The 14045-nt window shown below is 43.0% G+C and overlaps 2 protein-coding genes across 12 annotated transcripts in view; one reads left to right on the forward strand and one right to left on the reverse strand.

Annotated features, from left to right (window-relative positions):
- Positions 1 to 12896, reverse strand: part of MRPL22 (mitochondrial ribosomal protein L22) — a 36329-nt gene extending 23433 nt beyond the window's left edge. For 2 of the 8 annotated variants that reach the window (XM_033407944.1, XM_033407943.1), the window contains exons 1-2: positions 12761 to 12896; positions 10666 to 10708 (exon numbers count right to left, since the gene is read on the reverse strand). In XM_033407944.1, coding sequence (XP_033263835.1) covers positions 10666 to 10708; positions 12761 to 12881 — 164 coding nt within the window. In that variant the 5' untranslated portion in view covers positions 12882 to 12896. Of the gene's footprint in view, positions 1 to 8564; positions 8639 to 10665; positions 10709 to 10778; positions 10894 to 12760 lie in introns of those variants that run through there. The other 6 variants (XM_049707845.1, XM_004280991.3, XM_033407942.2 and 3 more) reach the window with 6 other exon arrangements.
- The window catches only part of GEMIN5 (gem nuclear organelle associated protein 5), a 45223-nt gene continuing 43569 nt past the window's right edge, over positions 12392 to 14045 (forward strand). For 2 of the 4 annotated variants that reach the window (XM_004280994.3, XM_012537165.3), the window contains exons 1-2: positions 12392 to 12625; positions 13438 to 13598. In XM_004280994.3, the coding sequence (XP_004281042.1) occupies positions 12460 to 12625; positions 13438 to 13598 (327 nt within the window). In that variant the 5' untranslated portion in view covers positions 12392 to 12459. The remainder of the gene's footprint in view (positions 12626 to 13437; positions 13599 to 14045) is intronic. The other 2 variants (XM_033407925.2, XM_033407926.2) reach the window with 1 other exon arrangement.

The raw sequence follows: 14045 nt of genomic DNA on the forward strand, positions 1-14045 counted from the left end.
CATAAAGTACAATCGAAAATAAAACTAGTTCAAAATTTAAGGCTTTGTTTTTTTTGCCATGCCAATCGTCTTGCAGGATCTTAGCTCCCCGACCAGGGATTGAACCCAGGCCACGGCAGTGAAATCACTGAGTCCTAACCACTGGACCGCCCGGGAATTCCCAAAACTTAAGGCTTTTATGAGACCACTTTATGTAAGAAAGCCTGTGAAAAGTCACTAAAGAAAACAAATTCAAGAAAAGGAAGTTGGGGGACTTCCCTGGTGACACAGTGGTTAAGAATCCGCCTAACCCATCATCAAAAAAATCTACAAACAATAAATGCTGGAGAGGGTGTGGAGAAAAAGGAACCCTCTTGCACTGCTGGTGGGAATGTAAATTGATACAGCCACTATGGAGAACAGTATGGAAGTTCCTTAAAAAACTAAAAATAGAACTGCCATACGACCCAGCAATCCCACTACTGGGCATATACCCTGAGAAAACCATAATTCAAAAAGAGTCATGTGGGCTTCCCTGGTGGCGCAGTGGTTGAGAGTCCGCCTGCCGATGCAAGGGACACGGGTTCGTCCCCCGGTCCAGGAGGATCCCACATGCTGCAGAGCAGCTGGGCCCGTGAGCCACGGCTGCTGAGCCTGAGCGTCCAGAGCGTGTGCTCCGCAACGGGAGAGGCCGCAACAGTGAGAGGCCCGCGTACCGCATTTAAAAAAAAAAAAAAAAAAAAACTCATGTTATTAGATGCATCAAGGTAAAAAGTTCTTTGTTCCAAATTTACTTCAGATAACATTAATCTCACACTTGAGGCTGAATAAAAGAACATCCTCCCTCTTGCCTCCATTAAAATCTAAAATAAAAAGCTGAAGTGATGTGTATATTCTCATAACTCAGTATAATTTTAGTACTTAGTGAAAGTCAAGGACAATCAAACAAGGAAACAAGAATTTAGCAAACAAAAAAAGTGAAATCCCAGCAACTATGGACCATGGTAAGTTCAGAGTTTTTCGACCTCAGCATTACTGACATTTTAAGCAGGACACTCTGTTGTGAGGGCTCTCCTGTGCCTTTGTCATAAGGATGCTTAGTGGCATCCCTCACCTCTACCTACTAGATGCCAGCAGCACCCCTGCCTTGTGACAATCTTGCAGCGCCTCCAAATGTTGCCAAATGTCTCCTGGGGGGAGGTGAGAGACAAAGCTGCTCCCAATTGGAAGTCACTATTAGCTAAAGCAGCATTAAAACAAACACACAAACAAAATGACAGTGCTAGTTTTTGCAGACTAGGGAGCATGACCTCTCTGTTCCAAAAGGTTCCAGTTATCACGCCATATACATGTGGATGGTTACTAAGTCAGATTTTCTCACTCTGTAAAGCAATAATGACTGAATGCCTAAATTTTACATTCTTATTCATAAGAATAAGCAGGCCCTTAAGGCTGCCTGGCATTCCTACTGTATTTCTCTAGTCCATTTACTCTCCTAGCCCCTGTAGACAAACTTCATACCTCTTCCTTGCTAGTTAAACCTCCCGTATCTCCTCCCTCATCCTCAGTCTCGGCTGAAAATTGTGCTTATTCCCTGAGAAAATTGAAAAATCAAAAGAGAACTTCCAGGGAACTTCCAGGGGACTTCCCTCAGTTAAGAATCTGAGCTCCCAATGCAGGGGGCCGGGGTTCAATTCCTGGTCAGGGAACTAGATCCCACATGCATGTCACAACTAAGGAGCTGGCAAGCTGCTACTAAGGAGCCCACGAGCTGCAACTAAGGAGCCTGCTGGCCGCAACTAAGAAGCAGGTGAGCCACAACTAAGAAGTCCGCCTGCCGCAACTAAGACTCAGCACAACTAAATAAATTAAATTAATTAATTGTTGCTTTTAAAAAAGAAGAAGAAGAGAACTTCCACAAGCTCCCACCACCTAATCTATATACCCACCAGCATCCATACCCACACACACTTACTATCTTCACTTGTTACTATGAATGCAAGTCTATGCCCTAATCAGGACCAATCTCATCCCTTGCTCCCTAGATCCCATTTCTTCCCATCTACTCAAGGGCACTGCTTTGGCAATTCTTTCTTCCCCCTTTAAATCATCAATTTTTCTTCTTTATTGGAACACTACCATCAGCAAACAAATATACTCCAATATCTCCCAATTTAACTGTCCCCTGACCAACTCCCTCTAGCTACTGCTGCAAAACTCCTTGACTGAGTTACCTAAACTCCCTGTCTCTAATTCCAGCCCTCCCATTCATCCTTAACCCTCTCCCATCATGCCATCAAAAGTGCTTTATCAAGGTCATCGAAGATACCTGTGTTGTAAAATCCAGTGGACAATTCTCAGTCCTCATCTGAGAATGATCTAAGTACCCCTGGTAAAAGGGCTCTCTGACTACCCAACAATTCCAGAAAGCACAGGCACAGCAATGAAGACCCAGTGCTGCCAAAAATAAATTCCTCACACCACCACTAAGCAACGCTCTGACACCAGCTGGGTGTCCTACAATTAAATTCAATTCTGACACTCTTTACCTAGGGACAGCATCACATTAAGGGCTCTGTCCCACAAGACCACCCTCCACTTCTGATGCCAATTACAAGCTCAGGTTGTTACCTGTGCTTCTGACCAACTGGCTATAAATCAAGAGGTTCTCATGATGCCCTTCTTGGGTTTGATTAATTTGCTTCACCAGCTCACAAAATTCAGGAAACCCATTTACTCACTAGATTACTGATTTTTTATGAAAGACAGTAAAAGATATGAATCAAAAGCCAAATGAGGAGATATGTAGGGCAAAGTCCCAAACAAAGAAGCTTCTGTCTTCGTGAAACTTGGGGCCCAGCACAGTGACACATAGAAGCATTCTGGTTCCCCACTCAGAAGCTCTCTGAACCCCCTCCTTTTGGCTTTTTATGTAGGCTGCATTACATAGGCAGGATTAACTAACTCATCGGCCTTTGGAAACTGATTCAACCTCCAGTCCTTCTCCCCTCCCTGGAAACCAGGAGGTGGTGGGACTAAAAGTTCCACCCCTCTGTTCATGGTTGGTTCCCCTAGCAACAAACCCCCATCCTTAGGTGCTTCCCCAAATTCACCTCATTAGCATAAACCCAGTTGTGGTGGAAAGGGGCCATGTCAGGAATAACAAGACACCCATTTCACTTTATGGCTCTGAAGCCATAAACTGAGGACAAGAGAACAAATATGATGACAAAAGAAGCTGCCATAACCCTATGGCTCAGGAAATTCCAAGGGTTTTGGGAGCTGTGAGCCAGAACCATGGACAAAGACAAAATATACATGAGAAATATATTTTGGCCTATTTGTCATAAATCATAATATCACATCTGGTCACCTGCTCTTCCTTGAGGCACTTTCTTTACTTGAGTTCCAGGACACTACACACTCTGGGTTTTCCTCTCACCTCTCTAGACACTTCTCTAGTCTCCTTTGTTTTGTCCTCCTCAACCTGATCTGTAAATGTTGGCTGCCTCAGGTAGGAATAAATCCTTGGACTCTTGTGCTTTCTATCTACTCTCAGAGTGAAGTCAACCAGACTCATGGCTTTAAATACCGTTCATACACTGATGGCTCCCAAACCCGCAGGCCTTCTATGAACTCCAAACTCATATATCCAATTGCATCCTCACGTCTCTACCTCACACTCACAAGCCCCAAATCGAGCTCCTGATGGTCTCCCCAACTTGCTCCTCTGGAAGTCTTCCTATCTCAGCAAACGGTGACTCCACGCTTCCATCTGCTCAGGTCGTAAACCCTGGTGTCACCCTTCTTTCTCACAACCCACGTCCAATTCACCAACAGGTCCTGTCAGCTGCTGTTAATGCACTGCCAGAATCCAACCATTCACCCACATTCACAGCCACCCTAATCCAAGCCACCATAATCTCAAACTTGAAATATCCAGTGGTCTCTACTTCTATCCTTGCTCCTCATCCCCACTCTGGTCTGTTCTGAACACTGAAAGAGCCACCACCCATAAACATAAGTCCGATCATATCACTCTTGTACTGAAAATCCACCAATGGTTTCCCATCTCACTAAGAATAAAAACCAAAGTACTTACAATGATCCATAAGGCTCTACATGATCTCCTATTCCTTCTTCTGACCTCATCTCCTACTACGACCTCCCCTCCTCACTCACCGCTTCTGACCATACTAGGTATGTTCCCTCCTCAGGGCCTTTGCACTTATGTCCCATCTCTCTAGAGTGGTGTTTACCCAGATGCTGGCGTGCCTTGACAGCCTGCTCCCTGGTTTCTTGCAGATCTTTACACAAATGCTATCTTAATGAGGTCTTTCCTATCTAAAACTGCAACCTCCCTCTTGTATACACACACTTCCTATTCCCATTCTCTGCTCTCATTTTCTCCTAAGCAGTTGTCACTATCTAATATACTCTGTATTTTACTTATTATTTGCCTCCCTCACTAGATTGTACACTCCATGAGAGCAATGATTATGTTCTTTGTTCACTACAAAATTCCTAGTGCTAGAATAGCCTGGCACACGGCAGGCACTACATACACATTTGTAGAATGAATTAGAGAATACAGGGGGCAGCCAGGTAATATAAATAAGAGGGCTGGGTATAGGTACCTATGTAAAAATTTCACACTTGGTTGGAAAATGAGGAAAACTGAAGAATATACATCCCATCTAAAGAGTGGTACACTCTTCTGCTCTAGAAAATTGTTGCCACGCTTTGCAATGCATAATAGAATCTAGAAACCTAGATTTTTATGAGCAAGCTACTACTTTTTAAACACTGATTGAAAAAGAAGGTTTTAAACACAATATAACATACAGACAAAACATATCTGTAGGCTTGATTCATCAGACAGATCTCCAATCTGTAACCTCTCGGGGTAAGCTAGCACAGCCCCAAAGCGGCTATCTAAAATGTTTCATTCTTCCCTGCCCCCATGTTACTCTTCTTTTTCATGATATAGCACATATTTATTCATTTATTTTTATTTTTATTTATACTTATATACTTTTGGGAGTTTGGCCCACTATAGAGGGGATGAGAACAAATTTAAAAAGTCACAATTCTCAGTAGAACAATTTTTAAAAAGAATCTGAGGATAAATCAGAAAGTTTATAAATGTATTCTTGTTCAACTTCCTAGTTCACAGATCTAACACCTTCCCTCAGAAAAGCCTCTGGTGTCAATAATCATGTGAAAATAAGGCATTAAACCTTTCAGATCACTACTGTATCATTCAGAGTAATAACAGTCATATTCTAGTGAGTAACTAACTGCATGGGTATATACAGCTTCTAAAGCCCTCATTTTGTCCTAAGGAATACTTAAAAGAATTTGTATAATCAGCATAAACTATTCTATTACATAAAGCTGGAAATCTGTACCTATACTTAATTTGCCATTAGGATTCCTTCTTGGCACTGGAGTGGAAAAACCTGAATCTCATTTCTGGCAATCTCTCAGACTACAACTTGCATCTGTTCAGGCTGACTGATGGTTCAACTTACACTTACTGACCAAGTAATAAGGATACGGTACTACAGGTACTATTCTAGGTGATGGGAATGCAAAGAGACATAAAACCTATTCCAGCCCTCAAGTGACTTAAAATTCAGTTAGAGAGATAAAGGATTAACCATAATGTGCAACAGGCATTACAATGTCAGAAGAAGTCACAGGAGGGCTGGGGTAATCAGGATGGCTTTAAGGAGTTGGGACTTGAGCTGAGGGTTGAACAAAGTATGGACTTCCACATTCAGAAATCTGGTAGAAGAGCACTCCAGGTTAAAGGCATAGCAAAAGTAAAGGTGTGATTTACAGGGCGTCTTTCTGAAAAAAAGGACCTGAAGATGATACAATAGACCTGTTTTGAAAGAGAATACAGTGGGCTGAATGGTGGCCCCAAAGATATGTGCACATCCTGACTCCCAGAATCTGTGAATAATACATTCTATAGAAAAGGAGGTAATTAAGTTAGGGATCTTGAGAGGAGGAGCTTATCCTGGATTATCTTGTTTGGCCCTAAATGTAATTGTGTTTTTCTTAATGAGAAAGATGCAGAAAAAGTTTTGAAACAGAAAAAAGGAGGGAAAGGTGAGGTAAAGACAGAGAGAAGCCGGAAGAGGCAAGGAATGGATTCTCCCCTATAGCCTCCAGAGGGAGTACAGCCCTACTGACACCTTGATTTTGGATTTCTGGCCTCCAGAACTGTGGGAGAATAAATTTCATTTGTTTTAAGTCACCCAGTTTGGGGTAATTTCTTACAGCAGCCCTAAGAAACTAATACAGAAACCTTTCAGATCCATGAGTGAGACATGAAGGAGATACAAACTCTGATTGAAAGAAGAGTCCTGAGAGTGCTTTCAAAGGAATGAAGTGTCACATAAACAAGAGACTCACTAAACAAACATAAATATTATGGAATTGAAAATGTCCATCTATAAGGTCTCCTTGTTTTAATGCATGGCCATTTTAGGGCTTATTGTCAAGCCTCAATAATGGTCAATTTTTCTTTTTTCAAAAGTAAATGTCAGGGGCTTCCCTGGTGGCGCAGTGGTTGAGAGTCCGCCTGCCGATGCAGGGGACATTGGTTCGTGCCCCGGTCTGGGAGGATCCCACATGTCTCGGAGCGGCTGGGCCCGTGAGTCATGGCCGCTGAGCCTGCGCGTCCGGAGCCTGTGCTCCGCAACGGAAGAGACCACAACAGTGAGAGGCCCAAGTACTGAAAAAAAAAAAAAAAAAAAAAGTAAATGTCAGGAAACTTGCCTGGTGGTGCAGTGGTTAAAAATCTGCCTGCCAATGCAGGGGACACAGGTTAGATCTCTGGTCCAGGAAGATCCCACAAGCCACAGAGCAACTAAGCCCGTGTGCCACAACTACTGAGGCCGTGCTCTAGAGCCCACGAGCCACAACTACTGAGCCCACACGCCACAACTACTGAAGCCCGCGCACCTAGAGCCTGTGCTCCACAACAAGAAGCCACCACAGTGAGAAGCCTGCGCACCGCAACAAAGAGTAGCCCCTGCTTGCCACAACTAGAGAAAGCCCGTGCACAGCAACGAAGACCCAGTGCAGCCAAAAATAAACTAAAAAAGAAAAAAAGTAAATGTCAGGGAATTCCTTGGCGGTACAGTGCTTAGGACTCCATGCTTCCACTGCAGGGAGCACGGGTTCAGTTCCTGGTCAGGAAACTAAGATCCCGCAAGCCACACAGCGCAGCCCACCCCCCTCAAAAAAAAAAAAGTAAATGTCAGCATACACTTGATTTCTATTTGAATCCTTTTAACTAAAACATTAAAATAAAAGATCACTAAATTATACCATTTTGATCATGGTTTGTGGTTCTTGGGGACTGTTGTCACTTTCAGGAAATACAACCTGAAGTGATTAGGAGTAAAGTACCATAACATGTACAATTCACTTTCAAATGATTCAGGGAAAAAAGCATGTATATTTATAGAGTTATGTTTACAACTGATGAATCCAGCTGAAGGACATTGTAATCTTTCAACTTTCCTATACGACTGAAATTTCTCAAAATATATTGAGGAAAATATTTCACCCATTAACACAAGGGTCACTGCCTGACACATTTTCCAACATACTTTACACCACTAATCATTATTGTGTAGTTACGTTTATTATTGTGTATCATTATTGTCCTTTTGTTTAGTTATGATGTCCCAGTGCAAAGATTCCTATACTAAGGGTTATGAAATTACAAGCCAAACTATGAATGCGATATGCATTTTTCTGGGAACATTTCTGGTGGCTTTCGCCATACTCTCAAAGAGGTCTGTGACTCAAATTTAAGAACCACTGTCCTAAAGGGCAAGGAATCACAAGCCCTCAGATCATAGGATAAGATCTATTTAAGAGAGCACAAATCAGCGGGGCTGTCAAATCTGCTGGCCATGGCACTCAGAACACTGAAAGCATGGATGCATGAAAACAAGAGGTAATGGCTACCCCTTACACTGGAAAAGTGTCTTAGGAGTGACTCAACTGAATAGGCTAATGTATATTTCAGTTTCTTATCTTCCTGCCAGTTGTTCTACAAAAGTAGGGCTGATAGATGAAATATGTAATCTCATCTAAGAGTGCTGAAAAACTACTGATTGGTTCCAGCATTAAATCTGATTCCTCTCAAACAACTTCACAGCAATATCATCCCCAGTCAACACCTCCACAGTGCCTAGGCGCTAAAATAGACATTTTACGTATTAGTCTCTTAGTTCTCACAACCACCCTTGAAGTTAAATATTATCCTCATTTTTTGACATGAGGAAACTGAGCCTCACAGAAGTTAAACAAATGGCCCAAGACCGCAATACCTGTCCCTGACAGAGCCCTAAAATCCAGCTCTATCACCTGAAGCCCAGTATTTATTCAAATATATCACACTGTTCTCATCATTTATCCACCAAACTACCGATTCATGACATTTCCAACTTGGTTTATCTTGTGGAGAATTTTAACCTATGTACAGCTTAGTAACCAGTGCCTTCAAACTTTTAAACCACCAAAATATACTCTTCATTCTTTAAACTTAAACTCACCTCTTCCAGAAAGACTCCTCCGACAAACCCCTTCAGGGCTCATCACTCAGTCCCTCCCAGGATGTGATACAGCACTATTTTAAGCCAGAGAATCTTTTGTTTAGATCCTAGGTTTGCCATGTAACCTTCAGTAAGTCACAAAAATTCCCAAATGCATGCATGAGTAAAATGGGAGACTTGAAATTCAAAGGTTGGAAATTGTCAATCTGCTACCAAATATAGCCTGCAGAAAAGTTTTATTTGGTCAGCAGCATTTTTTTAATCCAATTCAATGCCTTTAGAGGAGGAATGCACTCTATGACTGCCACAGGCCCTACCACTCTCTTTTTACAAAGACCACCTCTGCTAGTTTATTCATTTCTATTACCTGTCTGGCAATTGATATGTAATTAAGTTTCCAAACACTGAATTAGATATCTCTAAAATTCTACACGGTCATCAAAAGCATTAGTTATGCCTTTTCTACTTAGTTTTCATGTGGTCATTTCCCCACTAAAAAGTTCAGCATGGGGACTTGCAAAATTATATAACTTCAAAACTAGAAAGAGCCTCCAAGACTACCTAGCAAAATCCAACCCTCTTGTATTACACAGATGACAAGACTGAAGCCAAGCTGCTTTAGTTACTTGCTCAGAGCTTCCCAATATAAGTCAGTGCGGGACAATTTAAATCAACAAAATATTCACTTTGTGCAAGACCCTATACTGGAGCTACAAAAAAAACAAGAAGTGTCCCTAACTGTCCAGGATACACGAGGTTGCAAAGGACACAGACACATATACATGAAGCCATTATTTAAGGAACACATACTAAAGGAAAGGAGAAATTGATTTCTTTCATTTTTAGTGAGATCATGAAGGGGAAACAGTTAAAGAGGGGTCTGAATAATGAGGACTGCTGTTACTGACAGAAAGTGAGAGAAAATTATGAAAAACCAAGAAACAAGTAAAGGCACAGCATACTCAGAAAAAGTAAGTAAATCAGCATGGTTGGGGGTAGGGTGATATAAGATAATCTACGAAAGCAGTGAAGACAAATCCTAAATGCCAGTACTTCCTACTTTCTTCTGTAGCCCACCTCTTCCTCCCTCGAGCCGAATCTAAGACAAAGCTAGATATAATGGGAACTCAATAGTAGTTTATAATGATAAAAACACTAATGGAAGCTAAGATTTAGAGCGGGATTATTATACACCATGCACTGTACAAAACACTTCATAAGCATTATCTCATTTAATCCTGATTAAAAATATATGAGGTAGTACTAATTTTCCTCTCATATCATAGAAGATAACTGAAGCTTAGAAAGAATAAGTAACTTTTCCAAAATCGCAGTTAAAATGTGGACTCACACTCAACTTATCTGTCTCCAAAGTCTATGGACTAAACCAAAATTAATGTTAACAAATACATCGATCAGAAAATTTACAATCAGATTATCAACCTCCAAAGAGCCACAGCTGTACTACAGAAGAAGAACAATAAGAAGGGAGCAGAGAAAGCCTCTTGCCAGTACTGACTTCAGCTGCATTCCCTAACCTTAACGCTTTGTCCTGAGGTCAAAGAATGCTCTAAAAATATAGTATAAAGCTTCAAAATTCCTGTAACTGACGGACCTTGGGCAACTTACTTTACTTTGCGGGCTTCAATTTCCTTGTCTGAAAAAATGGGTATAGCAGTACCTACACTACGTAGGATGCTGTGAGAAAGAGATAAGGCGTACGAAGATTTTAACAATGTCAGGCACGATGTAAACCGCACCTGTCTACAATACAGTCCCTACCCGTAATAAGCAAATAATTACAGAGATAACTAGAAAAGTACGCTCCCAATTTGGGCGGGAGAATCTAACCATATCCAAAAAGATCAAAAAAAAAGTGTTCAGAAAAGACATTTACAACGTCTCTTCGGTCATAGATAATCCTGATACCCGCAGGGCTATGCAATACGGCGGTGAAAACACAGGGTAGCAAAGCAGAGACTGGCTGTCTCACTCGCTAGCCTCAGAGCCTAAAGCAGAGCCTGGCACTTAGGCTCTAACTAACTGAGACTAGTAAGACTAAGGCTTGGACCCTTCCCCAACTCCGAGGCGAAAGACTTACCCCAAGGCCAGCTTCCCCCTCAGATTCTGCATCCATAACGCACCTGCAATATCAACACACGCCGTCAATTCACACTCCCACCTCACTCCCTCCCTCCACCAAGAAATCCTTACCCATACGATCCAGTATTGCCGCCGCCATCTTTCTCCCGCCCTCTACGGAAGCCTCCCAGTTCAGAGGCCGTATGGGCAAAACGCATGCGCAATTCTCCGGACTTAACCCCCTCTTATCGCGAGACCGAGCCGCAACTGACACCCGAGGTGTTGTCATGGAGACCGTGAACACGCGGCCGGCGCTTAAGCCTTGCTTGGGAAAGAATTACTTAACAAAGGTCAAAGACTAGCGAGTTTCCGAAAATTCGTCGGGATCCAGAAAAACTGCGAAGCCTCACCTCACAAGTGGTCTGAAAGGATTTGGAAAACAGAGTCCGTGAACCAAGCCAACTAACCTGGGAGGGCTTCAGTTTTCTCAAAAGAACTAAGTATCCCTACGGCACAGGCTTGTGAAGATCACTAGAGATTGTGTGAAAGCTCTTTTAAAGAACAAACATACAAACTACTATGTATAAAATAAATAAGCTACAAGGATATTTTGTACAACACAGGAAATATAGCCAATATTTTATAATAACTTTAAATGGAGTATAATCTTTAAATATTGTGAATCACTATATTATACACCTGAAACTAATATTGCAAATCAACTATACTTCAATAAATAAATAAAAATAAAGAACAGTTCAAATACAAAGTATGATGCTAATCTCCAGGTTGACCTCCAAGAGATAAGGGTTAATAATCAGCAGGAACTTGCTACCATATATGGCCAGCAGGCATTTCACTAAATCTCGTGTATTCCTCACAGCAATCCAACTAGACCTGTATTATCAGGTCTTCAATTGAGAAAAAAGATTTAGGATAGGTTAACGTCTCTCAGATAATACCTGGCAAAAACAGTGGTCAGTCTAGGGTTGGGTGCCTCCAAAGTTAGTGCTCCTACCCACATCCGAATAAGTAAATGTATGTGTGTATATATATATATTTTTTCATTAGCATAGATAGCTCTGGTTTCGTTTGCTACATATGCAAGAGTTCCTGGTATCCAATGCAAACAAGCAATACGGAGTAGAAGAGTGTAAGCGCAGAACTGAGCATTTTAGGACGTTTGAGTTGGAAGGAAACTTTGGTTCTTTTTCCTCCACAGCACTTAACACGAACAGTCCCTTCATAGAGTTGGCACTTAATCAGATCAAAAGAGAGTCACTCTATTCTGCTGCTTCTTGAGTATCAAAAACCAGAGCCAGAATTTCCACCCAGTTGCAGAAACCCTTGTTTTTGATTTCTGATTCGAACTTTTATCTTTTTATTAATTGTCTTCTTGTAGATACGTTTAAAGCATCTCCAGAGCTACCAAGGCGCCTCGGCACATAGCTTTAAAAAAATATTTGATGGGACAGGGTTGAACAGGTCCAGAGAATAAACCAGCAGTGCGGGGAGGTGACTCCATCATTCTAACCTCTTAATTAACCTTCCTTGCTGTAGCAAGTGAGAATACCTAACAAGCAGCACCAGACCCTCCAGCCGCAGGCGGCATTGATGGAGCAAAAAGCCGCCCGCAGGGCCCAGCCTTTCCCAGCCCCGAGGCCACAGGAGCGGCGCGCGCAGTGAGACCTGGACCTCCGCGCGCGCCGTAGCGGCGTGCCCCAGGAGGCGGGGCTCTAAATTAACCCCGCCCCCTTCCCGTCTCTGGCGTAGGGCTACGAACTGTCTGCCTCATTCCCGGTTGCTCGTGATCATGGGACAGGAACCGCGCACGCTGCCGCCCTCCCCTAACTGGTACTGCTCCCGATGCAGCGATGCCGTGCCCGGGGGCCTCTTCGGCTTCGCGGCGCGGACCTCTGTCTTCCTTGTCCGCGTGGGCCCGGGAGCGGACGTGATCCCAGGGACGTCTCCATTTCGAGGTAATTCCCCACCTCTTGGCCCCAGCCTTCCTGCACTAATTGCGTTCCCCGGGGGCGCCGAGTGGGCGTGTCCAGCCACCCCCCTCTCTATTGATGGGGAAACTGAGACGCGGGCAGGGAGAAGGGTCCGCTCACAGTCATCCAAACTGAGTCGTGTCCCGGTCTCCGAGGTTGGCTGTACACCACGCTGCGGCTGAGTGGTCCCGCCTCCTGGCGCTCTCACGTGGATCCGCTGGCTTACTGAAGAGTTATCCATGTGTCTCGCCAGGAATTTATAACACCTAGCCCTTCCTCCCCAACCCAGTGCGTGCGGGCCCCCTGAGAGCCTTCCTGGGGTTGGGTGCTGCCTACAGCTCCAGGTCCTAAGAGAGATCCTGCAAATATATGATACTCATTTCTGTAAGATGAATGACTTGAGCCGGATGCTTTCAGGCTCTAAACTAGGTTTTGATTATGCCTTGGGATATGGTATGCCAGATACTTATTCTTTTCCAAATGACTTCTGGCCAGATCTAAATAGGAATCCCTTTTACATTCTTCACTTGAGCTGCTCCTCAGCCTAAGAACTAGGCACATCAAGTGATATGAATGCTATTTTACAGTTGAGAAGACTGAGACCCAAGAAGTTAAAAAGACTTGTCTGAAGTCAGGTGGCAGAGCCAATACCAGCAGTTGGGGTTTCTGATTGTGAGTCCCTGGAAATGTTTGTTACTCCATGGGATAAGTGAGGCCCCAATCACCATCTAACAACAGAAGGATTCTGCCTGGAATCCTAGGTAGCACTTTAATCTGGAGTCTGGTTTTGCTTGAAGTCATAGGGGAGTTGGTGGGACACACCGAAAGGGTGTCTGGCTTCACGTTTTGTCATCACCCGGGTCAATACAACCTCTGCGCCACCAGCTCTGATGACGGGACTGTGAAAATCTGGGATGTAGAGACAAAAACAGTTGTGACGGAACATGCGCTCCATCAGGTACCATGACTTGCTGGTTTCTCAGACCATTATTATTTATCTGTACCAGAGTTCTCTTCCTTCAAGTATAGTTTTGCTAGCTCATCTGTGCAAGGTAACTTTTATAATTGTGTTTGTTCATTAGATTAGAAGCTCTATATTGTAAGGTACCTCAAAACTTTTTTGGAAGGAGATACATATAAATCAGAGGTCAGCAAACTGCACTGCTGCCTGCTTTGGCGAATTCTTTCATTGGAATACAATCACAGTCATTCATTTAAGTACTGTCTACAATTTTAAGTATTGGCTGCTTGCACACTACCGTGGCAGAGTAGTTACAACAGAGACAGTATGGCCCACACAATCTGAAATATTTACTCTCTGGCACTTTACCATGAAAAAGACTCCTGATATAAACTGTAAGTGAATGAAACTTGTTTCCAAACTAGATGATTAATTGATATACCT

Source organism: Orcinus orca, chromosome 3, assembly GCF_937001465.1.
Source record: "Orcinus orca chromosome 3, mOrcOrc1.1, whole genome shotgun sequence".
NCBI classification, from domain to species: domain Eukaryota; kingdom Metazoa; phylum Chordata; class Mammalia; order Artiodactyla; family Delphinidae; genus Orcinus; species Orcinus orca.